This window comes from Bubalus bubalis, chromosome 4 (genome assembly GCF_019923935.1).
Source record: "Bubalus bubalis isolate 160015118507 breed Murrah chromosome 4, NDDB_SH_1, whole genome shotgun sequence".
Lineage (NCBI taxonomy): Eukaryota > Metazoa > Chordata > Mammalia > Artiodactyla > Bovidae > Bubalus > Bubalus bubalis.
In genome coordinates, this window is record NC_059160.1 from 150,047,747 (window position 1) to 150,073,257 (window position 25,511).

The following is a 25,511-nucleotide window of genomic DNA, read 5'->3' on the forward strand; positions in this document are numbered from 1 at the left end:
AATTCAGATGACAGGTGATACACAAGGGGTAGATGGACATTTTGATAGCTTGAGGGAGAACACTTCACTGAGACTTGCAGGGTCCAGGGGGCTCCCCAGAAGTGACATCTAAACTGATACATCTCAAAGAGACCCCAGTGAAAACGTGTGAGGATGTGCATTCAGGCGGTGTAACCTGAAGCATGTATAAAGCACCAAGAGGTAAGAGAGTGGAACATTTCTGGAAAGTGCAGGTGGATTTAGTATTTCTTAATTACACGGCATGTATGGGAACAGAATTAGAAGAGAAATGTCTGGCGACATGAGAAATTCTCAGAAAATGAAGAATCTTTATACTTTGTCAAGCTGTCTGTCTTTGGGGGGCTGTAAGTGTTAGAGTGATCTGATCAGATTTTCATTTTAGTAAGATGTCTGGGGCCTGCATGGAGATTGGGAGGGGCAAGGCTAGAGGCAGAGAAAACATCGGGCTGAGCAGGAAGCCAGGTGAGAGGTGACGTGGCTTGAATTTGGGTAGTCGGCAAAGATGAAGCTAAATGAGCAGATCCGAGCTCGCTTGAGGAGATAGAGTTGGTAGGCCAACTGGAAGAAAGGCAGGAGTCCAGGGTGACACCCACCACTGGCTTGGGCGATAATGTCCATCAGAACACTAAAGTGGGAACTAGGAAGAGGAATGGGTCCGGGTGGGAAGTGATGAAAGTTCAGTTTGAAATTCAAGTGCAGTATTCAAATGAAGGTGGCCAGTAGTATACTGAGGTTTTTGAGCTCAGAAAAGAAAATTGGGCCACCACAGGGGTCTGAGAGTCATCCGCCTAGAGATGTGGACTGAGGCTGTGGGAGCAAGAGGACCACCCCCCTCCAAGGAGTGAGAACACAGAGGGAGAGAAGATGCAGAGGCCAGAACTCTCAAGAGTTCTGCATTCAGCAGGGGTCAGCTGGAGGAGGCAAGGGCTACATAGGAACCGGCAGAAAGGTCAAAGGAAAGCCAGCCCATTTAATCCTCATAAATACCTCATGTACAGGTGAGGAGTTGGGGGCTTTTTGCACTGTTCTATTTTATTAGGGCACAAGAAGTAAGAAACGCAAAGCCATTGTTGCCCTATCATAACCATCCTTCACCAAGAATTTTGGCGTGTCTCCTACCCTCTTGTTTAATGCCTCTGTTAGGCTTCTGTGATTTCAGTCAGTGCTTTTAAAAGCAGAATGAGGATGAAAAGCCTGACTGGATTCAGGAGATACCAGCATGTGTGCGCACAGCACGTTTCGACAGTCGGTTTTGATACAGGGCAGGCATGTGAAGGATGGTGATGCCTCAAACTTGGGTCTTTATTCAGACAGTGGACTCAGACTCTGTCTCTAGACTGCCATCATAGGTTGTCTAGCCTTCTGGAACCTCCTGACCATCCTAGGAGTGAGCCACTGCCCCACAAACCGCCAGAAGATGAACCTTCACCAGCAGATGAACTCACCAGAAGATGAAGTCTTTATTATGATGAACCTTTTATTATAGAGACAGACTGAACTCTCTTTTGCATAAAGAATCTTTGGATTGGGTCAGGGAAAATCCACCTGCTAAATAGGTCACCACCAGCTCTCCCTGCCTCTGCCTCAGCTAAGCCCCCACTTGCTATTAACATCTCAAGGTCACCGGAAACAAGGCCCCCAGGTGCAGGCTGGTTAGGTGGGCCGTGCCGGCCAGAGGCTCAGGATTCCGGGCTGCCCACCAGGTCAGAGCCGCCCCGTCTCCCGCCCCAGTCGGTTGTCCAGGACCTGGAGCTGCCGGAGGAAGCCCGAGTTGGGGCAGATATCGCGGTGGGCCTGCACTGTCTGGATGGCCTCCACCAGCGTCATGTTCTCGCAGATCATGAGGAAGGCCAGAACAACTGTGGCAGAGCGGCTCACCCCCATGGCACAGTGTACCAGCACGCGGCCTGTGGGGAGACCCAGCCGGGCATCAGGCACCCGTCGCCGAGGGAGTCAGAGATGCTTCTGCCCAGCTGTCACAGCATCCCGGGATACTGACACTGTCCTTACTGCTGAGGCCCGAGAGGAAAGGGACTCGCTCGAGGTCATACAGCATGTTAGTGGCAGGGCTAAGGGTAGCAGCTGGAATCCCCTTCTCCTGCTCCAGGGTGCTTCCTTTGCAACAGGCATCCTTTGCAACTCTAGCATGGTGAGGGTCAGTACTCCTGGAGTCCCCTGGGTTTGCATCAGATTTCACGGGTGTCCACCCACCTCCCTGTCCTCCGTCCTTCCCTCTCCCCTGCCCCTGCAGTTCCACACCAAGGCCTCAGCATAGAGGAACCCACTCCAGAGCCCTTGCTAGGTCTTGGATCTTCTGCCAACACCTGGCCTCTTACTGGGGGATATGGTTACCCTGATGACCACACCAGACCTTAGTTATATCTATGATTGTTAGTCTCAAGGGTGAGGTTCCCCCCCGAAGGGACTGCTCACTAAATGCTAGTAGTGAGCCCCCTGGGGTGGGAGGGTTGCTAAAGGATCCCACCATCCACGTATTGGAAAAGTAGATAACCCCAGATCCCGCCTGCAACCCTCTCCATTCCCATTCTTTCCCCAGCAGCTGACCTTGGGGAACACTGAGGGCACTTCGGATGTATCGAGCAACAGGCAGAAAGTAGACACTGAGGTCAAAGAAGGGGTTGTCATCAGCCTCGATGCCATAGTACTCCAAGGGCATTCCGCGGTAGAACTTGGCACCTGTGTCCACCTGAAACTTGCCTGCAGCGACATTCACAACATGGGTGATGCCCAGCTGGGTCAACTTGTTCTTGTCCCGGGCTGCGTACCTGGAGGGGCACAGGAGGAGGTGGGTTAGAGGTCACTGAGTCTGCCCTGGCTGTGCTGGAATTCACCCCGTGGCCTCCTCTGCTGACCTCTTCCAAGGGTAGAGCCTGGAATCAGTGAACTGGTCTGGGTGAAAGGGCTCCATGTCACTTGGGCCAGCTCTTCTGGAGGGCAATTCAGCCACATGCATTAGAAGCCTCAGAAACCTGCACTTGCCCCAGGCTCCTAGGAACTTAAAGAATTCCAAATGTGCTCACAGACAAATGTAAACTGTATCTAGTGATATTTAAGATAGAGAAAAAGTGGGGGGCGGGGAGAATCACTAAGTAGCCTGTAAGAGGAGACTGACTATTGATACAGCTGAATGAAATACTGCACAACCACTAAAATGTGGCAGATAGATGCAGGGGAACAAGAAAAGGTGTTGGTACTATCCTGAGAACCTATGAAAAGAACAGGATAACAAAACAGAATGTCGCTTAAAAGTGCATTTAAAGTATGTTGTGTGGTTCCATTTAAAAAGTTTCCTATATAAAGCAGATTACAAAATGAGATTATAAAATGATACCATTTTTGTAAAAAAAAAGAACTGTGAAAAAGCATTTATGTATGTACGTGTGTATGCATTTTTTTTAAGTCAAGGATTTTATAACTGGTTATCTGTGCGTGTAGGGGAGATACATATTTGTCATATTGTTAATAAGATATTGATCTATATTTTCTAAATATTAAAGAAAACTTATAACATCCACATATATTCATCCATATGTTCTAGATTTTAAGACAACTTTTAGGGAAAATGACTCATATTGCACACTCTCTCTATATATATATCCTAGAGAAACGTGTGGTTCCCAGGGTACATGTACTAGAATGCTTTTAGAATTTCTGTTTATAATAGCCCCAAAGTGGAAACAATTCAAACAGAATGGATAAACTGTGATATTTACATGCAAATGAATAATATATAGCAATGAACTGTATGCTACACATACCGCTGGCATCTCCCAGTTTTGAGCAGATGACGCCAGGTACAAAATACCCAACATGCCTCGATTCCTATCACTTTAAAAGCTGGGCAAAACTAACACAAGTGGTGAAACTGTAAAGAAAAGCAAGGAAATAACTATTTCAGTACTCAGTGGTTATCTACAGGGGAAAAGGTTATGCTGAGAAGGGTTCAGTGGAGGCTTCCGGGGCACAAGAAATGTCTTATTTCTTGACCTGGGGGCTGAAACTGAGGCTTTGTGCACTTTCTTGGATATGTTCTAGTTCCACAAAGTAGTAACAGTGTAAAAGGAAATAAATATGTGAAAAGAGATGGTCGGAGGCAAAGAGGGTGCCAACTCTGCTCTTCACAGGCTGCGGGCGAGGGTCCCCTTCTGCTCCCCCCAACCCCCACCGTGGCTCGTACTTACGCGTCTCCCAGGAAGAGGTTGGGCCAGACTTCATTGATGTGGTTCAACATGGCAGCCCGACGGACCCACAGTAAGCGCTGCAGCGAGGCCAGCGTGGGTGGCTGGTAGGGGGACACCCGGACTGACCCATGGATCTTGGGCCTCCGGAGGTCCTGCTTCTGCAGCGAGTCCATCCTAGAACAGAGTGGACACTGCAGTGGCAAGTGGCAGGCTCCCCACAGGTGGGTCCAGCTGACATGGAGGCCCAGGCATGTGCATTGCCCAGGTGCCACTGGGATGCTTCAGAAGGGCCTCAGTTATCTCAGATGAGGTTATTAACCAGCTCGGCTGGGGCTGAGGCCTAGACCCTTTCCAGAAATCAGGAGCCAACCCCTTGTCACCACTGTAGAGCCAAAGCCCTCTCCCCTACCCTCTCCAGAGGCCCCTGGTGTTGGAAACTTTGTTCAAGGGCCCCTCAAAGCTCCCTGTCCGAGAAGGCAATGGCACCCCACTCCAGTACTCTTGCCTGGAGAATCCCAGGGACAGGGGGAGCCTGGTGGGCTGCCGTCTATGGGGTTGCACAGAGTCGGACACGGCTGAAGTGACTTAGCAGCAATCCAGTGCAGACCCCACCCCTTATGTCTCTGGTTACTTGGGAGTTTGTAAGGATGAGAACTCCAGATGGCTGTGGCCCACAGAAGGCACTTCGACCCCGACAACCGGGCAGCTCATCTCAAGCCCCGTTTTTCTGCTGCTTCTAGGGCTGGTCCTCAGGCTCCCATCCCTTCCCACTTTCAGGTGCTTGAAGGTCAGAGCCCAGCTCTGGAGTTAAGGAGCCATATGACCCTTGTTGGCACTTCCCTGCTGAATGCTCTGATGGCTCTTGGGCGCTGGGGCCTCATTCATGGAAAGTCCCTATTTTACATAGGAGGAAGCTGAAGGTCAGAGAGAATAATCGGTTAAGTGATGCTCAAAGTTGTATGGTCACTAAGGAGCAAGGCTAGAGTTTCAGTCCCATTCTTGTGCCTTCAGGTCCATCCCCCAGCCTTCGCATCACCCACTTTGGGTACTCCAGAGTGGTTGCCAACCCATCTTTCTCTACAGGGGAGCCTGCTATAGCTGTTCCATGTCTGCCTACAGGCCCTGGGATTTTCCTCCTTACCCCTGTGACTCAGGCCAGTGCTGCAGGTCAGGCCTCACCGCGGTGGGGTGGCTCGTATCAGGAGTCAGCTGGCTGAGGGAATCCGAGACCCTGCAGGGCTGGGATGTCAGTGGCACCAGAACCTGGGCCTGGTGCTGGGCTGGGAAGGAGTGCCTCTCTTGGCTAACTGGCCCTGGCCCCTTCAACCAGTAACTAGGGAAGGTACAAACTGGGAAGAACTTCTTTGTTCTGTGGTTGGCGGTGCCAGGACCAGGAAGAGAAATGGGCACCCAGGAGGCCACCGGCTTGGCCAGGCTCACCCAGCGGGCAGTGGGAGGGCAGGGCGGAAGCGAAGACCCGGCTTTCCCTTTCATCCCCCACTGTGACCTCTCAGGGCAGGCAGAGTGGCCTGCCACCTACCTACGGCATGGTCTGGGGCCAGGAGTGGGGGAGTGGGTGCAGGGACAGGACCCCAGCACGTGAGCAGAACGAGGCTGGGGCAGGTTCCGCCTGGAACACAAACGCTGTGAAGCAGCTAGAATTCCAGGTCCTCCCCTTGGAACCGGTGGGGGTGGGGCCTGAGAGCAGACGCAGGCCCCTGCGGACTGAAGTGCAGTCCTTCCACACCTCCGGACCCCTCTCTGCTTGGTGTCTCTTTGGGGCTAAAGGCTCTTGGCCCTGGGAGATGGAAGGCTATGTGAAGTGGTGGGAAAAGAACTTTAGAAAGAGCGCAGAGAGCCTAACCACAGCTCATTCTGAGGTCAAGAGCAAGTCTTAGCTCCTGTCTGGGCCATGATTTCTCTTTATCTTAAAGATACTGGCCTTGCCTGCTTTAAGAAGTGTCTGGAAGGTCTGATCTGAGAATGAGAGAGGAGTGGCTGGGTTTGCAGAAACTACAGGGAAGAGCGAAGTGTATTGTTGGCGTGTGGAGAGGTCAACAGCCACACGGGTCTGGAGCTACCAGCTGGGGCCGCAGGAGTCCCAGGTGGGGTGAGATGGGGCTTTGGGAAGCCTTGCGGGCGCAGCTGCAGGCGTCTGAGCTTGGTGTGGGGTAAGGCCGCCACCCAGTGTCCAGTGGGTGTCTTGCAGCTCAGCTGTGCCTGGGACCGGCAAAATCCTGCTGAGACAGAACTTGTCCCTGATCCTCCTGGAGGCTCCTGGGAGATGGAGGAGCCAGCAGAGGGGTCGGGGATGAGAGCTGCTAGGCCACAGTCCAGACTCAGCCTCCTCAGGGCCTAGGCCCAGGTCTGGAGAAGGGGGCCTTTTCCTTGAACGTAGGAGTACTTGTTGTTAGGCCTCACCTTGGACCTCACACCTGATGCTCATGGATATACCCCCTACGTGTCTGCTCTATCCTGCGAGGGCCCAGCCCCCACCCAGCGACTCATCCGTAGAGCTCTGGGCACACCCACAGAAGGGAAGTCGGTGGCTGCAGCAGGCCCTGGCTTCTGCCATCCCCAGATCTAGACTGAGAGTCCTGCCTGACCCCTCCTCCTGCACCTTCTTGGCCACAGCAGGGTGAAACCTGGGCCCGATGTCCAGACAAGATCAGGTGCGTCCAGGGTGACGCGGCTGTAGACATGGGCCCCATGTCCAGCAAGGATAGGCTCTGCACCCCGCTCCCTTCGGTGCCCCTTCTGCCTCCCTCCTGAGTCTCCACTTAAGCTGAGCAGCTGCCCCTGTGGGCGGTGCTCTTCCTGCTCTTGAGTTGCTGCTGTTTACAAGTTCAGACACCTGTTTTCTGCCTTTGTGCCTCTTCTCTCCTCTATGTTGCCTCTGTCTCCACCCCCTCACAGGAGCTCATGCTTCCGCACAGCCCCCCAGCACACCACCCGACAAGCCACAGCCTCAGACCAAGGCTCAGGCCTCCGCAGGGCAGGGGAGCAGCTGTCTGCCATCCACCCCCTCCTGGTCTTCCCTCCTGCTCATTCTCTCCTCCTCCTCCAGGCAGACCACATGGGACTGTGGCCACAGAAGAGGTGGGGCCAGAGAGCTCAGGGCAGGACAAGTGAAAAGCCTGGCGAAGGAAGCCTTGGGGAGGGTGGCAGGCGGGCGGCCAGTGGGGAGCTGCCTGTGACCCTGCACCCTGCGTGCTGGCCTTGGAGGAGGGCGGACCTGGGCCAAGTTCTCAGGGCTGGAGCTGGGATCTGCGTGGCCTTCTCAGCCAGTGTTCTCAGTGGAGCTGCTGTGAGAATGCCATGAGACAAGGAAGTGTTTAGGGCACCTCCCCCAGTGTCCACCTCCTGGTAGATGCCGAATAAATGGTGGTGCATCTTACTCTTATTATCATCACTCTTACCCTTTGAAGCCTCAGCCATATCCCATGGGACCGTGAGGCTTGGTCTCCCTTTGTGTTCCTTAATTTGTCTTTCTCTGTCCAGTAATGGTTATTGTATTTACCACTAACTAAGGATATGCTTTGTATCAGACAGAGCTAAAGGCTTAAATTTTTCTCACTGAATTCTCACAGCACTCTTATGAGGCAGATAACATTTACCATCCCCATTTTTACAGATGAGGAAACTAAGGCTCAGAAAGATTAAGCACTATGCCCAAGGTCACACAGCCAATAAGCACAGGAGCCAGGATTCAAGCCCAGGTTGATCTGATTACTAGGTTTCATCTGTGCCTCTATCTCCGACCCAGTCTCTCTACTAATCCAGTGCAGCCGCCTCTCCCACCCCCGACATGCACAGGCACAGGTGTCCTGGCCCTCTTTACCCAGCATGCTCTGCAACCCCCAGAGTAGGGGCGCTTACCCACCTGTGGGGGTATTTGGCCCAGGCTGTGGTCTTCTCCGACGGGCACTTTTTGCTCCCAGCTTTCAGACGCCTGTCTCTGCACACTTGATGCTGTTTCTATTTTTTGATTGGAGTTTAATTATAAAGCATGATGTGCTGCTCCCCTCCTCTGGCCTCCCCCTGCCACTCCCCACTCCCCCACGGGTCCCCTGGCACAGTCAGTGCCAAGCCCAGCCAGGCACCTGGCCTCGCTGGGAGCAGAGGCAGTCTAGCAAGGGGGTCTGCCTGTGGCGTGTGTGGATGTGGTCATGGATTGTGGGGCAGGAGGAAGGGAGATGGAATAAGCCTATTGGGAAGGTTCTTTGGTCTTCATGGGGAGCACGTGGAGTATGGGCAGCAAGTTAAAGCGAGAAGGTGTCTCCATGGGGGAGAGCGGAGAAGAGAACAGCCAAATCACGTCCCACCTGGCAGCGCTGACGCCAGAACCCAGGCCCAGGGGCCCCTCGCTGGGAGCCAAAGGTTATAGGACTGGCCCCAGACTAAGATCCAAATCAGGCTGAGGGAAATGTGGGCAGAAAGACAGACAAAGATATAAGTGGCGTTCAGAGCAGGTCTTTGGAACAGGCCCGGCCTGCAGTCAGAAACCGTGCGTCTGGAAACCAGCCTGTTCTCTGTGAACCCCTTCCTCCCCCAGAAGACATTCCTGGAGCAGACCTCACCATCCCTTTAAAGTCCCTTCCAAGGCTGACAGCTCAGTTAGAGACCTTGGATTTGGGTCTGTTAAGAATTCTCACTCTTCAGAGACCCTCCTCATATACCCATGCTTCAGTACTCTTCTCCACTCACACCCCCAGATGACCGCCACACAGATGATTACCTGCAGCCACGCCTCCTCTGGGTCTCTGAAGCCCGAGCTCCAGCAAGCTGGGCTCAGCCCTTACTGCGGCTCCCTGAGCCCTGGCGAGGGCTGATGGAGGCAGCTGTGGCCACAGGCTATCAGGAGCACTTAGAACCGCCCCTCCCACTCCCATGTCCCCCAACTCCTAGGGGAACTTAAAGCCCCTGGGAGAGGAGTTCTCAGGGCCTGGCTGAGAGGGCAGCCCCTTCCCACCTGTGAGAACTGGAGGCCATGGCTGAGAGGGAGTGCAGGCAGCAGGAGGAAGTGGATGGAGTTGCAGGCTCTAGGGCGGGCCCCGCACTGGGCTCTTACCATCTTCTGGGTATCCACCTGGGCCACAACCTCCAGCAGCACCAGCAGGGCCAGGGCAAAGTGGCAGAGCCCCATAGCAGGGAGTAAGGCCCAGCTCTGGAGGAGAAATGAACTCCATGTTACAGGCAGGTAAACCGAGGCTCAGATTGGCCGGGACTCACCAGGGCAGGGACAAGAGCTGCCAGCTAAACCTGCTTCTGCCTTGAGCCTCTGTGTAAGATCAAGTGGGTTATGGGTGCCAAAAGAGATAAAGAGGCAAGTTTGAGGCCCAAGGCTCTTGAAGAGAGATGACCTGTCTCCAAAGCCCCCTCACCTCTGAGTCTTCAGCCCTAGGACTACTGAGTACAGTCACACAGGTTGCTCACTGCACAACTCTTGGGGACCCCAGCTTCACAGACTATTTTGTGGATGTAGCCCCAGGAATTGTGCAAGGCTATAGCCCAAGTGACTCCCCCAAAGCCAGCTGCCTGAAAAGAAGAATGCAGAGGTCTGAGGTCAGAGGATTTAAGGCCCCAGGCTGAGGACGTGGGGTGATTGGGCACGATCAGAGATGTGCTGCTGTCCCAGTTCCCAAAACCTGCCTAGAGGAATGAGCAAGACGGGAAGATGCTCTTCCCAGCCCCCTCCTGGCTGCCACACCTGCAGAACCCCCACAACAGTTTCCCACCCAGCTTTGCCTTAGGCCTAATCCCAACCCCAGCTATAACCCCTATTTTCTTTCATGGCATTCACCCTCGAAACTAACCGAGACCTCCTTCCTGCCCCAGTTCCCAACCCCAAGATGCTCATCCTCCTAACAGCACATGGGAAAGGGTTAATACTGCTCACGTGCTGCCCCTTGGCTAGGCTGGTTATGCATTCAGAGACAGAAGCAGCTCTTATGGGTGGTGGGCAGGGGGGAGATTCATTCATGCCCCAGGGAGGCTCTGGCAGGAGGAGAAAGCTGCTACTCTCCTAACTCCCAGAAGAGCCCAGGACAGTGTCCCACTTCCAGCTGGCAGCCCTTCTGAGCCAGTGGGTGGTGGGGCACAGCCAAAGTCAAGGTTGAGGAGAGATGAAGGAAGGAACAGTATGGGTAGCAGGAGCTGGAGGTGGGATAGGGGAAGTGGAGAGCATTTCTGGAGGCTTAACCTTCCCTCAGATGGCCCTCAGTGGGGATGGAATATAAGGAAGATGAGCTGTTGGAGCCAGACAGGGACAGCCCCAACATGGGCATGGTGGGAGAAGAAGGGCAGTGGGCATTCTGCAGCTGCCTCACAATCTGGGGCCCCCACAGCCTCTCCACCCCCAGGAAGAGACACCCCTGCCTCCTCTCAGTTGAGCAGGAAGAAAACACAGAGCTGATGCCAAAGAAATTACAGCAGAACCTTGGCAACCATCTGTGGGCTGGGAGCCTGAGATGCACCATTGCTGCTGCGTAGGGGGAGCCCAGCTCCTTCTACTGGGCAGCTGGGGAGACTGGGGCCTCTAGCAGGAGGGAGGTGGCTTGGGCAGAGGACACACAGAGATACAGGGGATCTGTCCCTTTTCTGCAGCCTAAGGACTGAGGGCTTTTGCTCCAGATGCACTGAACATGCAACAGGAGGAGGCAGAAGGTAAATGGATAGACTTCAGGAAAGCTTTATGTCCTATGGGGTCCCTAGAATCAGAGAGGGAGGGAGGTTAGGGAGGGTCCTTCTGCAGATCTCTGAGATCACATTGGGTGGGGTATGAAGGTAGAGAGCTGGGTGCTGAGTCCAAGGCAAAGAACTGAAGGGCATGGCAACAGGAGAACTTTGTATCAAGCAGGGCTTGTGTGAGGAGGTTGTGGCCAGCGGCAGGAGCACATTCTCTTTCTCCATCGTGGGAATGGATGCGCGGGGCTGACATGATGATTAACTAAACCTGGAGCAACAGCTGCAGCCACACGTTTCACCAAGGACTGGGATCCAGACCTGAGGGGAGGGTGTGCAGGGGTGTGGGACGGGCCAGACAGCCCTCAGGTGCAGGACTGGCTGTGCTCCTATCTTGGTGGGGTTCAGGTGAACCCCGCAGGCTTTTGGCCAAGGAGGTAGGGCAGGTCAGCACCAGGACCAGTTTGGAAGGCCTCACCTCTTCCATTTTATGCTTCCCACCCCTTTCTTTCCCAGCCTTTCCATCTTCTCTGGCTCTGGAGAATCTGTGGGTGGGCTGGGAGTAGGGGGAGGGACTGGCGATCAAGCTGCCTGAGCCAGGCCTAGGATGGGAATGGGCCAAGCCCCTTTCAACCCTCTCTTCCAGCCCCACTCAGCCCTGAAACGCAACCTCTGAACTGCTCTCATTCACGTCCTCTGCCAGGCCTCACCCAACCCCTTATTCTAGTTGCACCCTTGCCCTCTGCCCAGCCCTCACCTGACCTTTCACTTGTCACTGCACCCAGCCTTGGCCCCTCACACCCTGCCCAACCCTCACCTGGCCCCTCAGCTCCGGCCTGCACCCCGCAGCTGCTGGTCCAGCCGGCAGAGCTGGTGAAGGAAACCTCTGTTGGGGAAGACCCATCGGCGCTCCCTCACGGTGATCACCGCCTGGCGCAGGGAGAGCTGCTGGCGCAGCATGAGGTAGGCCAGGACCAGTGTGGCGGAGCGGCTCACCCCGACCACGCAGTGCACCAGGACCTTGGCTGAGGAAGACATCCTGCTGAAAGACCCTTTCCCACCAGCCAGCCCACCCAGTGGCTGAGGTGGGGACCCAAGTTCCTTCCCTTGCTCTGCTTTGGGTGTATTCTGTGACCCTCTGCAAATCACTCAACATGTCTGGGCCTCCATTTCCCAATCTGTCAAGTGGGTATATCAGCACCTCTTATGCCTACCCTTGGGATGGGGTACACACACCCCAACATGGCTTCTAGGACTCTCTGTGGGCTGGCCCTGCTGACCTTGCAGCTTCACCGCAGGCTGTCTCACCCCAGCTCTCAGCTCTGGAAACACTGGGTAACTTGCAGTCCCTTGAAGCTGTCGCGGTCCCTGGCCTCCAGCCTTCCCACATGCTCTTTCAACTACTTGTAAAAGTTTTTCCCTTCTCTCAGTCTGACTAACATCTACTACTCATTTGTCAGGATTCCACTGAGATACGGCTTCCTGACTGCTCATGGTATCACCTGAATCACAAAGCAGCTCATCCTTTTTGCATGGGGCCCAGTGAATACTGTTGTAGAGGGAATTCCCCCCAACTTCCTGATCCTCTGAATCCAGGACCCTGTCCTGTGCTCCCATCGCTCTTCACTTTTACCCACTCATCTGAGTAGTGCTCAGATGTAATACTTAACATTTTGAATGTCTTTCCACCAGGGACCCTGCTTTGCTTAAGGCAAGTATCTAGTGTCCCCTTATCTAGCTCCATGCCTGTCACAGAGAAGATAATAAATAGTTGATGAATGAATGGGTGAAGAAAAATGAAGGTCAGGATGCTTTGGATTGAAAAGTGCTATGAGCCACAGTCTTGTCTTTCCCATGACACAGATGAGAAACCAAGGTATAGAGAGGGACACTGGCTCATCCGGGGTCGGGTAGCAAGGGGCACAGCTCTCACCCAGGATGAACACAAGGCAGCTTCCCCAGGCTCCTTTGTTGCAACCCAGGTATTAGAAGACTTTTTTTTTCCATTTGAAAGTACTTTGGGGCAGAAACCAGACATCTAGATACCAGATGGCAATCTCCCAAGGCTGAGTGATGCAGAGAAAGAACTGTTTTATTGTTTGGGAGACCTGGCTTCCAGCCCCAGGGCTGCTCCTAACTCGGGGCATGACCTTGTACTTCAGGCCTCCCTTTCCCTGTCTGTGGAGCAATGCTACTGGATAAAGTGCTGGGACACTGAGCAGAGGATTTTAAAAACATGATGACTTTTTACAAACTAGGGATGGGAGGGCACTGATGTTAAAGGGGAAACTGGACATCCCCCCATGACTGAGCTGGGTAGAGTATGGGTTCAGATGCCAGGTCCTACCCCCAGGCGTGCTAAGGGCACGGTGGATGAAGTCAGCTGCAGAGGAGAAGTAGACACTGATGTCGAACTCAGGAAGGTCGTGGGCTGGCACCCCCAGGTAGCTCACACTGCTGCCATAGAAGTCAGGGCTGCCCTGACAGTAGAGGCCCCCGTGGGCGGCATTCAGCACGTGGGTAATGCCCAGCTTCCATAGCTCAAAGCGGTTATTTGCTGTGGCCCTAGGGAGGGGAGGAAGGGAAGCCATGAGGTCTGGGAAGGAGGCGTTGTTCCTTCATTCATTGCTTCCCCTGCTTCAGAGCAATGAATCCATTAGGGTCCAGAAGGAGCCAGAGGAACTTGTGGGGTTCAGGCTCACAGCCTCACCCAGGAGCTTTCTAGTAGGGGAGCTGGTAGTACAGGGATGTAGCTTTAGCCTCTCTTTGCTTCCTGAGGCAATCCACCCTTGCCATGGCCAGGACAGGAAGGAAAGGATTGCTTCAGCCCTAGGACCCAGCTGCACCTCCCTTCTTGCCCCATGCCCTGCCCTGCACATCCGGCTCTTCCTGGCCACTACCTCATACCTGCTTCTAATCTGCAAATATTTAAAGGTGACACCTTCCTTGATTCACGTCCAGTCAGCCTTCCTCACCCAGTCTGTGTCCAGAGGAGGAAGGCTGGAACCGGAAAGGGGAGCTCTCTGTCCACCCCATCTCTCACCCCAAATCACCACGATTCCCCGTCCTTTGCCCCACCCCATCCCCAAGACCCACCAGTTGTTCCTGATGTGCCAGAAGACTCTGGGAACCTTTGGGAGCTCCCTTCTTTCAGGCAGGCAAAAGTCCCTGCTCCCCCTGGTGGCTGCACTTGATCACTGCATTGTTCCTAGCACGAAGGGGTCCCTGGCTTGGGAAACTCAGAGCAGAACAAGTTGCCCTTTCTCTCACCCCAACCCCCCATCTCTGGTAAAGATCCCAAGAACTGTCTCTCCTTGTCCTCACCCCCACATCCCTTCAGCCAACTACCACTCACGCATCTCCTATGTAAAGGTTGGGCCAAACTTCATCCACGTGGCTGGAAGAAACCTTCCCTGCCCTCAGGAGCTCCTCCAGTTCCAGGACGCTGGGGCAAGGCGTGGCTTCGGCATCTCCCCTCAGCTGTGGGAGCGAGGTTTCCGCCATGGGCCAGCCCACCCACCCCTCTGTCTCTGTGGTCACTCCTCTCTGCCTCTCCAGTGTCATTCCTCCTTCCTAGAGACTGGCAGGGACAGGTGAGACAGCAGCAAGTGACTCAGCAAATTACAGGGGCCTCCAGAGAAAACAGGACCTTTTCCTCCCCAAGTCACCTCCTAGCCTAAAACTGCCTGACAATAGAGAATCAGATATATCTCTGCAAGTCACTTTACCTCTCTGCCTCAGTTTCTTCATCTCTCAAGTAAGAATTATAAGGATTAGCTGAAACAAAAGATACTCTGAGTCCAACACATAGTAGATGTTAATAGATTTAGAGTCCTGTATAAGGCTATTTGGTTCTGAGGACTGCGTTAAGGTAGAGATCCAGGTGCAGGAGGTGGTTGGCTCCAAGGATGCATGATGGGAAAAGTTCTTCAGGTTTGGGTGGGTCACATACTAAATGGAAACTGTATGACTGTTGGATGAGCTTCTGGATTATGGGACTCAGGGGAAGTTTCCTGAGTAACAGAGTCTGAGAAATGTGGAGAGGAGGCCTGGAGGACCTCATCTAAAGGGTGCCCACAGGGTTTGTGGGGGAAAGTTTGAACAATAGTACTGTTATGAAGATGGCTGACTTCTCAAAAGATAAGGCTAAAATGGGCCAAGTGTGCCAGAGAGGCAGAAGGGAGAGATGAATGTTTCCCTCGACCTTCTGAAGAGCCAAAGAAAGGGCTGTCATCAAAAATATTTTTGGGTGGGAGGGAGATTCCTTTGCCTATAAGGGCTTTTGTCCTCACAGCAAAAACAAAGAAAGGTCTGTATTTGTCCTTATGCCAAAGGTCCTTGTAGGCTGAAGTGAGGTGTCTTGCCCACTCTCAGATACCTTCATGAAGGCTTTGTGGTGGGCACGAGCTGTAGTGGGGAGGCTCCCAGTTGCACCTGGCTTTGAGTCTGGTTTGAGGGTAAAGGCCATACCAGGGCATTCCATGGAAGCAGGCTGCACTCATGTCCACCCCAGAATCTATCCCCACTCCCATCAGAGCCACTGAAACCTGCCTTGCACCGCCCGAGGAAGCAAGGTGAAGAGGGGGCTGGAGCCCAGGTCGAAGGCGGTTTTACACTTGGTTTATGCCACTGCTAAGCCTGAAGTGGGGGCTTCCTTCAGGGTGGGGCAGTACAGTAAAGCGAGAAGAGCATAGGTTCTTAAGTTAGACTTAAGTAGGAATACTGGCTTCGGCACATATTAACTGCCTAACCTGAGGCAAAGTTGCTTGGCCCTTCTCTGTTGTGATACCCTGCAGGGGTGGAACAAGGATTAAGTGATATATTTATACGGCATTTGGCATAGGGACAGTCAGAGAGTAAAGGGGCAATAAACGGTAATAATGATGACTGGAGGTTGGCTCTTGGAGAGGAGCTGGCTCCCTGCCAAGGAATTAGGGAAAAGCCCCTCTTGCCCCCAATTTACTAATCCCATAGGCCCCGCCCCGCCTGTACTAGCGCCTCATCTCTCATCTCGTTAGCTTTGGACCAAATGCATCTCTCTCGAGTTTCCTAGCAGCCGTTTCAGATCGCCATCCTCCCCTCACGCCCATCTTGAACCCCGAGCCTCTTCCGGTTTTGGCCCCACCCCCTAGGGCTCCGCCTCCCGTCGATTTTCCCCGCCTCGCGAAGCATTTCCGGTTCGGATTTGAGCAGCTGCCGGCGCGGGTGAGACCGCGGCCGGAGCCGGGCTGCGGCGATGCCTGCGCGCAGCCGCCACCGCCCCAGCCTCCACTCCGGCTCGCCTACCCGGGCTCCGCCCCCACCGCTTGAGGCGTCTCTCTCCGGGGAGGCCCGGAGGGCACCGGACTCCGGCAGCGGCTCGGACGCCGACCCGGAGACGGGTCCGGGGACCCCGATTCGGAACAAGGAGGTGAGCGGCAGCTGGGGTGGAGGAGAGGGGAGTTCAGGGTGGGCGCGTGCAGCAGGGGTGAGTGGGGGAGTCGGGGATGGAGGCGGGTGGGGGTGCCATGGACAGAATTCGCAGGGGCCGTGGGAGACGGTTGAGGGAGCGTGGAGAGTCCCCTTTAGAACGGAATCTGAGGGAAATGGAGGTTGTTGAGCCGAGGCCCTGAGGCGGGTGACGATGGCCCCAGACTAAGGGGTAAGTAGAGGCCGAGGGGCGAGGGAGAGGGTGTGGAGGCTGAGGGAGATGTGGCCTTGAAGAGGCAGGGCATGGAGGTTTTGGAAAGCCGGGTGAAAGTGAGGGGGAAAGACCGAAGGGTCCCAAGGGAATGTAGGACTGGAGGGGAGATGCTCGGCGATTTGGCAGTGAGAAGAGGGCTCAGAGGAGCCGATCCAGGGTCGATGTTCCCACTTGGCGAGAGAGAAGGAACTGGGGTGGGACTGACGAGATTGCTGACCTAAGGGGTTGATACGAATTAGGGGAAGGATTTAGGTTTGAAGAGGAAGGGGCTCTAAGGTGGCAAGTCGTCTGGCCTTAAAGACCAGAAAGAGAGAAATGGGGTCAAGACAGAAAAGGAGCCCTTGGGGGCTCTAATTTAGGGCTTTGACATTTTCACAGGTGTCTTTCATAGCATGGAAGATCTCTGGGGTAATATACTTGGATTATGGAGCTTTCTCGTTTGTGGACAGTGAGTCCTTATAAGAATCTGGGGTGAGAAGGGTGTTCTTTAACACTGATTTGCTCAAAGGACTAGGAGAAGTAGTGAAAACGAAGTGATGTTTGGAAAAGATAGTGAAAGGAGTGATTCTGAATATAAAGATAAATCCTTTAAATTTATTCTAACAGTGATAGCGTGTTTCTTTTTTTGTTTGTATTTTATTTAAATTTGTTTTGTTTTAAATACCTGACAAGTTTAGGTAATCTTAAAAAAAATTTAATACTTTATTAAAAAAAAAGTCGAAACGAGTTTGGACACTTAGATTTTGCAGATACTCAGTACTGACTGACTTCACTGTTGACAATTTGAGTTGACACATACTGGTCACGAGGTAAAAATACGATCACTGCAAGTATCTGGGTTAAAAGTATCTGGTTTTATCTACCTAAAAAAGTAGATAAAACTGTGTGAAAACATCACAGTCCAGGAGACTGCCAGACCTTTCTCTCTCCCATGACTCCAGAATTGGAGTTATCTCTTGAAAACTGGAAGGGTACCCTTGACAGATTTGCAGGACCAATACTTTGCAGATATTGTAGAAATAATATTTTTAGTAGAGTTATCTAGAGTAAGAATAGAGGATGCTTGTAGCTGGCAGTTAACAGCACTGAGATAGGTGGGTACACAGATGCCTTTTACTGTATGGAAGACATAGTACCAAAACCATGATTGTGCCAGAAAAATGATGATTACCATATCTATATTTGGTTGAAATAGGTTTTTGGTTTTTTTTTGTAATTGTTAAATAGCATGGTTTGGTGAAGTGTTTGACTAGCCACGTCTCATATGTTGTTTTACAACTTTTTATGCAGTTACAGGTTTACAAAGTTGTTGGCATTTCAAAACAAAGTTTTAATCAAGTATTTCTAGTCTAAATGGGTATCTTAACAGTTTAATCTTAATGAGATGATAATTATTGCATCTAGTTACTAAATTAGTGTATGTGTATACACTATATGTCATATCTTCAAATGCTCAGTGGACTGATAATTATTTCTTTAAAGGAGAGATGAATTCTTAGCCTTGCTTTTAGCTATTGTTAAAAAATTAGCTCCTTTTTCTTTAAATTAATATAGTTGAGAAAGTGTATATACTGTTACTTATTTATGTTTGTTTACCCTCACTAAACTGAGATTCTCTAGAGATCTTATCTTCCTACTTAGCTCTAAATAAAAGTCTTGGCATGTAAAAATTTGCTGCACTGAATTGAAGTATAAGAACTCTATTAAGATTACATCTTAATGTTAGTGCAGAATTAAAGGAACTTTTAGATGAAGTTGTACAGTTAATATATTAACGTGCCTAATAGTTATTTTGTCTTTGTTTAGCCTTGGCAATTTTCACAGCCACTTAGTTGTAAATAAAATCGTTTTTATGGTAGAGCAGTTTCTCTTAGGCAAGACAATATGTATTACTCCCAAATAAGTCATTATGATTGCAATGGCAGAACATGCAGATATATTTAGATAATCATTTTTGATTTCAGTAGCATCTTGGCCATTCTGCAAAGACTCTTCACACTTCACAATTCCTCGTAAGCATTTTTATTTTGTTAATCACTAGATCCTCAGTGCTTTTTCAAAACTTTGCCGTAGATGATTTAGAGACATTTTCATGATTTTTCTTAGAATTGAAATTTGAGCATTGTTTTGGGGAAACTGTTGAATCACAGATGTTCTAGTGAATATTATTATTTTGTCTTGTAACAGTGACCATATTAACTAGTTATTCTTAAAAAATTCATCTAGGCCTTATACAATAGTATGGTGTTAATAGTAGGATGTACTTAGCATGGTCGTTATTCATGACAGTGATTCTTATTTATGTGTTTGTGCTTCTCTTGGCTTTGAGAAATCAGGAGGTTAACTTAGGCACCCTTTGAGAACATTTCAGTGTTTATACGCTGCCTTTTTCATTGTCTGGTAATTTACCATCTGCAGATGTGGATATAGATTTGTGATGTACCTGTACCCTCTCCTCCCATACACATAGCACCATCATTAGTGGATCTTAATTTCCCTGACTTCAGGCTTCTATATTTGAAATGTTTTGTTACTTCACTAAATTCTGCACCCTATTAGTAGTAAAGTCACCTCACTGCAGAATGTAGCATAATGTAAGTGTATCTTGGCTTTTGCTTGGGATAGTAGAAACCAAGAAAACTTGGTCATAGTAGTTTCAGTGTAGAGTTTCACCATTAAATAGTGCTTTATGATATGAGCCCTAGAAGAATGTTGTGGAGGCAGAAACCTATTTTTGTATTTGTCTTGAATATTTATTGTGGGTTTTGTATAGCTCTTGAATTGTGGCTGAGACAAGAGAGGTGGTAATATATCTATTATCTTGACCCTCTTTCTGTTCTCTTAAAGTTCTTGATAGGTAAGAAATTCTAGTATGGAGTGAGAACCATGAATTTAGGTTCTTCCTGTAAGTTAAACTGAGTTTCTGGAGATGCCTGCAAGCTGGTTTTAGTGTGGAACTTTGAGACTAAATTAAATTGATGTCATTTTCATCAATGTAAATTGGTATGAAAGTCAAAGATTCCCAGAATCATACATTGAATTTTGGAGCCAAATCCATTGTATTTGCACAATATTGTAATGGAGCGTGAAGTCTTGAGCCAGTTTTTCATTTTCCATTATGCTGATTTGATTTAGAGGTGTAGCATATTTAAAAATCTTTACCAGTCTGTCAAACCACTACTGGCCTGCTCAAATATTATTTTAGTGAGTAGAATAAGAATCTGAATTTTATATACTTCTTTACTGGTGTGCTCTGGCATGCAGCCAGGTTAAGTATTCTTCATCAAACTTACCAGTAAATTTTAGCCGTTGTGTAAAAACTTTTACTATAACTGAGGATGTAACCTACACAGTGTTGTCTATAAGATTCTTATTCATTGAACTGAGACAGTTCTGACTGTGATACAGAATTAGGTGCAACCTAATAGCGGAAGTCTTAATTTAAATGCAAGTTGGCGCCAGAAAACTTTTGTGTTCTGACAAAAACATGACAACTTTTTTAATAATGGTAGATAACAGTGCATGGTCTGGGGCTGAAGTGCAGCCAAGAGAGTGATGATATAACTGAAGAGGCAATTTAACGTATTTCAGATGTGCTGCCCCAGATTCTACTGCCCAGGAATGGGATATAGCAGAAGGGTAGAAAAAAAAAAATCACTGCTAGTACAGAGTGAAGTAAGTGAGAAAGAGAAAAACAGTTACCATATATCAACGTATATATATGGAATCTGGAAAGATGGCACTGATGAACCTATATGGAGGGCAGCAGTGGAAGCATCAACATAGTGAACAGACTTGTGGACACAGTGGGGAAAGGAAAGAAATCGGGAGGGTAGCACTGAGACATAAATATCACCATATGTAAAATAGATAGTGGGAATTTGCTGTATGACACAGAGAGCCCAAATTCAGTGCTCTGTGACACTGTAGTGGGTGAGATGAGGAAAGAGGTTCAAGAGGGAGAGGACATATGTACACCTGTGGCTGATACATGTTGATGCATGACAGAACCCAACACAACATTGTAAAGCAATTATCCTCCAATTAGGAATAAATAAATTTTTAAAAATATCTGCTAGTGTTTCAAATATGGTAGTAAGTGGTTCTGGGTCTTTGAAACTGTTTTGTAATTATAGCAGATTCATAGATATTTGGAAATGGTGCTTACTAAGAAACAAACTATCTTTTGATAACTATTAAGAGAAAATAATAGTTTTTTATTTGCTCAATGAAAAGCTTTTAATTTAGGATTAAAAAATTTTGATGAGATTTTTAAAAAGCTGCATAGTCCCAAATACTATAAACTGAGAGCTACATGACCAAAGTAAATCTTGTCCTCTTACATTTTGGTTGGCTTTCATAAAAATTACTTTTATGCTCTGATTTATGGATTTGCACACTGGTATAATTTGTCTCTTATATGCATATTAAATAAACTTTATTAGATAAAGTTGGATTTAAGCTTATTTTAGTGTGAGTGCAACTGTAATGTATAATTGCTTTAAGGAGAATTGATTAACATTAACTTCATAAAATTAAAAAAAAAAATCTCTTCCCCATTTTTTGTCTTGGGACCCTTAATGGCAGAAAGTGAAGAGGAACTCAAAAGCCTATTGTTGAAAGTGAAAGTGGAGAGTGAAAAAGTTGGCTTAAAGCTCAACATTCAAAAACGAAGATCATGGCATCTGGTCCCACCACTTCATGGGAAATAGATGGGGAAAGTGTGGAAACAGTGTCAGACTTTATTTTTCTGGGCTCCAAAATCACTGCAGATGGTGACTGCAGCCATGAAATTAAAAGACGCTTCCTCCTTGGAAGGAAAGTTATGACCAACCTAGATAGCATGTTCAAAAGCAGAGACATTATTTTGCCAACAAAGATTCGTCTAGTCAAGGCTATGGTTTTTCCTGTGGTTATGTATGGATGTGAGAGCTGGACTGTGAAGAAGGTGGAGCGCCGAAGAATTGATGCTTTTGAACTGTGGTGTTGGAGAAGACTCTTGAGAGTCCCTTGGACTGCAAGGAGATCCAACCAGTCCATTCTGAAGGAGATCAGCCCTGGGATTTCTTTGGAAGGAATGACGCTAAAGCTGAACCTCCAGTACTTTGGCCACCTCATGCGAAGAGCTGACTCACTGGAAAAGACTCTGATGCTGGGAGGGATTGGGGGCAAGAGGAGAAGGGGACGACGGAGGATGAGATGGCTGGATGACATCACTGACTTGATGGACGTGAGTCTGAGTGAACTCTGGGAGTTGGTGATGGACAGGGAGGCCTGGCGTGCTGCGATTCATGGGGTCGCAAAGAGTGGGACACGACTGAGCAACTGATCTGATCTGATCTTATGGGTATTATTTTTTAGATTTTATACATCACTTGGAAATGGTAATTTTTAAAAAAATTTACTGGATACCAAATCATGAATAACTTCCTAAAACAGCACATATATTTATGAACCAAATTTCATCAATTGTTTTAAATTCCTTTGAGTTCAGTTCACTCGCTCAGTCGTGTCCGACTCTCTGCGACCCAATGAATCGCAGCACGCCAGGCCTCCCTGTCCATCACCAACCCCCGGAGTTCACTCAGACTCACGTCCATCGAGTCAGTGGTGTCATCCAGCCATCTCATCCTCCGTCGTCCCCTTCTCCTCCTGCCCCCAATCCCTCCCAGCATCCGAGTCTTTTCCAATGAGTCAACTCTTCGAATGAGGTGGCCAAAGTACTGGAGTTTCAGCTTTAGCATCATTCCTTCCAAAGAAATCCCAGGGCTGATCTCCTTCAGAATGGACTGGTTGGATCTCCTTGCAGTCCAAGGGACTCTCAAGAGTCTTCTCCAACACCACAGTTCAAAAGCATCAATTCTTCGGCGCTCCGCCTTCTTCACAGTCCAACTCTCACATCCATACATGACCACTGGAAAAACCATAGCCTTGACTAGACGGACCTTTGTTGGCAAAGTAATGTCTCTGCTTTTGAATATGCTCTCTAGGTTGGTCATAACTTTCCTTCCAAGGAGTAAGCGTCTTTTAATTTCATGGCTGCAGTCACCATCTACAGTGATTTTGGAGTCCAGAAAAATAAAGTCTGACACTGTTTCCACTGTTTCCCCATCTATTTGCCATGAAGTGATAGGACCAGATGCCATGATCTTCGTTTTCTGAATGTTGAGCTTTAAGCCAACTTTTTCACTCTCCACTTTCACTTTCATCAAGAGGCTTTTGAGTTCCTCTTCACCTTCTGCCATAAGGGTGGTGTCATCTGCGTATCTGAGGTTATTGATATTTCTCCCGGCAATCTTGACTCCAGCTTGTGTTTCTTCCAGTCCAGTGTTTCTCATGATGTACTCTGCATATAAGTTAAATAAGCAGGGTGACGATATAAAGCCTTGACGTACTCCTTTTCCTACTTGTAACCAGTCTGTTGTTCTATGTCCAGTTCTAACTGTTGCTTCCTGACCTGCATACAGATTTCTCAAGAGGCAGGTCAGGTGGTCTGGTATTCCCATCTCTTTCAGAATTTTCCACAGTTTATTGTGATCCACACAGTCAAAGGCTTTGGCATAGTCAATAAAGCAGAAATAGGTGCTTTTCTGGAACTTTCTTGCTTTTTCCATGATCCAGCGGATGTTGGCAATTTGATCTCTGGTTCCTCTGCCTTTTCTAAAACCAGCTTGAAGATCAGGAAGTTCATGGTTCATGTATTGCTGAAGCCTGGCTTGGAGAATTTTGAGCATTACTTTACTAGCGTGTGAGATGAGTGCAATTGTGCAGTAGTTTGAGCATTCTTTGGCACTGCCTGTCTTTGGGATTGGAATGAAAACTGACCTTTTCCAGTCCTGTGGCCACTTCTGAGTTTCCCAAATTTGCTGGCATATCGAGTGCAGCACTTTCACAGCATCATCTTTCAGAATTTGGAATAGCTCAACTGGAATTCCATCACCTCCACTAGCTTTGTTCGTAGTGATGCTTTCTAAGGCCCACTTGACTTCACATTCCAGGATGTCTGGCTCTAGGTCAGTGATCACATCATCGTGATTATCTGGGTCGTGAAGATCTTTTTTGTACAGTTCTTCTGTGTATTCTTGCCACCTCTTCTTAATATCTTCTGCTTCTGTTAGGTCCATACCATTTCTGTCCTTTATCGAGCCCATCTTTGCATGAAATGTTCCCTTGGTATCTCAATGTGTGGTTTTTGAAGACAGTGTATGATATTTAAAGTGGACAGTTATTTCAGACAGCTGTACTCCAGTATTTTAGAATATTTATACACACACACGCAGGCACACACACACACAATCTAGTGAAACTACAAGAAAAACCCAGCCTACTTATGTATTTATGTATTTATATATTCCATTACGGTTTATTGCAGGATATTGAATATAGTTTCCTGTGCTGTACAGTAGGACCTTTTTGTTTATCCCTTCTATATGTAATTGTCTGCTATTTGCAAACTCCCAATCTGCTGCTCCCTCCTCTACCTTGGCATCCAAGGTCTGTTCTCTGTCTGACTCTGTTTCTGTTTCGTAGATTAAGTTCATTTGTTTCATATTTTATGTTACATATATAAGTAGCATCATGTGACATTTATCTATCTGACTTACTTTGGTATAATAATCTCTAGGTCTGCCCATGTACCTTCAGATGGCATTTCATTCTGTAAGAAAAATTCAGTATATTTAAATCACTGCAATCACCATCTGAATAAAGACTTTGGTTCAGTAGAACACATGACAAGGTTTTATTTTGTTGATAATGTCTTCATTATGTCTAAGAAACTGCATAATGATAAATTAGAAGCCATTTAGGTCTCTTCTGTGTTTGTGTAATTAAGAGCAGGGGAGTGGTTTGTGTCTTTCCACTTATTGCTGCCTGTCACTTTAGGAAATTTTCCCAGTGAATTCCCAAATTGTCATAGTATAGCTGTTCTTTTGGTGTCAGCAATAATCAATTACATCAATCTATGACACACTTTTAAAATATGTTGGCGAGTGGTATGTTCTTGTTGAAATATTTTTGTTTAGTTAAATTTGATATTAAATAAATGGGAAACTCATGTTGACATATAGAATTCTGCATTGGTTAACTGGAATCACTGTTGGTACTTTGTGTTTCAGTTTTTGTTACTTAATTGTACTATTGTTTCCCTTAAAGATAATTCCACCTTGAGTAAAACCTTTATAAAATTTTAACGGTTGTTTTCAAATACTCATTTCTTTTGTATTAACAAAAGATTTCAAGATTTTGTATTAACAAAAAGATTTCAAGAGTTAAGAGTGGGTTTGATTATTAGTTTATAGATGACTGATCCTAATTTAATTTCAGGTGTAGGGCAACATCAGCAAACGGCGGAGTTGATGGGGGCAATACCAGCTTACATTTACTGAGAATTTCTCTTTGTCACACATTACTACAAATGCATTACTTGTGTTAGTCCTTGTATTCTTTATAACAAGCCTGTGGAGTAAAGAACTAGTATTCTCATTTTACATATGAAAATAGTGACTCCCAAAAATGTTAAGTAACTTCTGTAAGATCACATAGCTTTTGGCTTGTGAATGGTAAATCCACAGTTTGAACCCAGGCAGTTTGATTCCAGAGCCAGTACATTTTTTTCTTTTCGGGGAGAAAAAAAAAGGACCCCACTTACCTGACCAGGGACTGATCCTGGGCCACAGTAGTGAAAGCCTGGACTCCTAATCAGTAGACAACCAGGAAACTCCCAAGAGCCCCTACTCTTAACTACTATGCTTTGTGGTTTTTATATCAGATTCTGTGGTGGAATAGCTGTCTGAAATATTTAACTCTCTAGCTCTGGTTTCTTAAGCTGTAAATTAAGAAATTGTACTAGATCTTGCAGGTCACTTCCAATTCTAACATTGTAAGAATTCTTTCATCCTGACACAAAACATGATTTTAAT

General features: G+C 48.5%; 2 protein-coding genes across 20 annotated transcripts in view; one reads left to right on the forward strand and one right to left on the reverse strand.

The window, feature by feature from the left end:
* SAMD8 (sterile alpha motif domain containing 8) overlaps positions 1-25,511 on the forward strand; it is a 116,151-nt gene that overhangs the window by 49,745 nt on the left and 40,895 nt on the right. The window contains exon 1 of one of the 3 annotated variants that reach the window (XM_045165583.1): positions 16,078-16,317. The exons of 1 other annotated variant lie outside the window; for it this stretch is intronic. In XM_045165583.1, the coding sequence (XP_045021518.1) occupies positions 16,144-16,317 (174 nt within the window). In that variant the 5' untranslated portion in view covers positions 16,078-16,143. Of the gene's footprint in view, positions 1-16,077; positions 16,318-25,511 lie in introns of those variants that run through there. One more of the 3 variants, XM_045165582.1, reaches the window with a different exon arrangement.
* DUSP13 (dual specificity phosphatase 13) lies at positions 1,458-15,949 on the reverse strand. 17 transcript variants are annotated; one of them, XM_045165567.1, is made up of 10 exons: positions 14,263-14,476; positions 13,255-13,472; positions 12,841-12,973; positions 11,725-11,932; positions 9,295-9,390; positions 8,107-8,201; positions 5,365-5,454; positions 4,224-4,397; positions 2,587-2,807; positions 1,458-1,928 (listed from the first exon to the last, which is right to left on the reverse strand). In XM_045165567.1, exons 1-10 carry the CDS (start codon positions 14,469-14,471, stop codon positions 1,726-1,728), a joined length of 1,647 nt encoding a protein of 548 aa, XP_045021502.1. In that variant the 5' UTR covers positions 14,472-14,476; the 3' UTR covers positions 1,458-1,725. The 17 variants fall into 17 exon arrangements, with proteins under 17 accessions (XP_045021502.1, XP_045021500.1, XP_045021503.1 ...); XM_045165565.1 differs by having other exon boundaries at positions 9,196-9,390; XM_045165568.1 differs by lacking the exon at positions 5,365-5,454 and having other exon boundaries at positions 14,263-14,473.

Coding starts and splice junctions, on each gene's coding strand:
- DUSP13 (XM_045165565.1), bottom strand. CDS start 14,471: ATGACACTGGAGAGGCAGAGAGGAGTGACCACAGAGACAGAGGGGTGG. Junction 9,391..11,724: donor GGCCGGAGCTGAGGGGCCAG/GTGAGGGTTGGG, acceptor TTTCTCCTCCAG/AGCTGGGCCTTACTCCCTGC. Junction 4,398..5,364: donor CACTGGCCTGAGTCACAGGG/GTAAGGAGGAAA, acceptor ACTCTGTTCTAG/GATGGACTCGCTGCAGAAGC.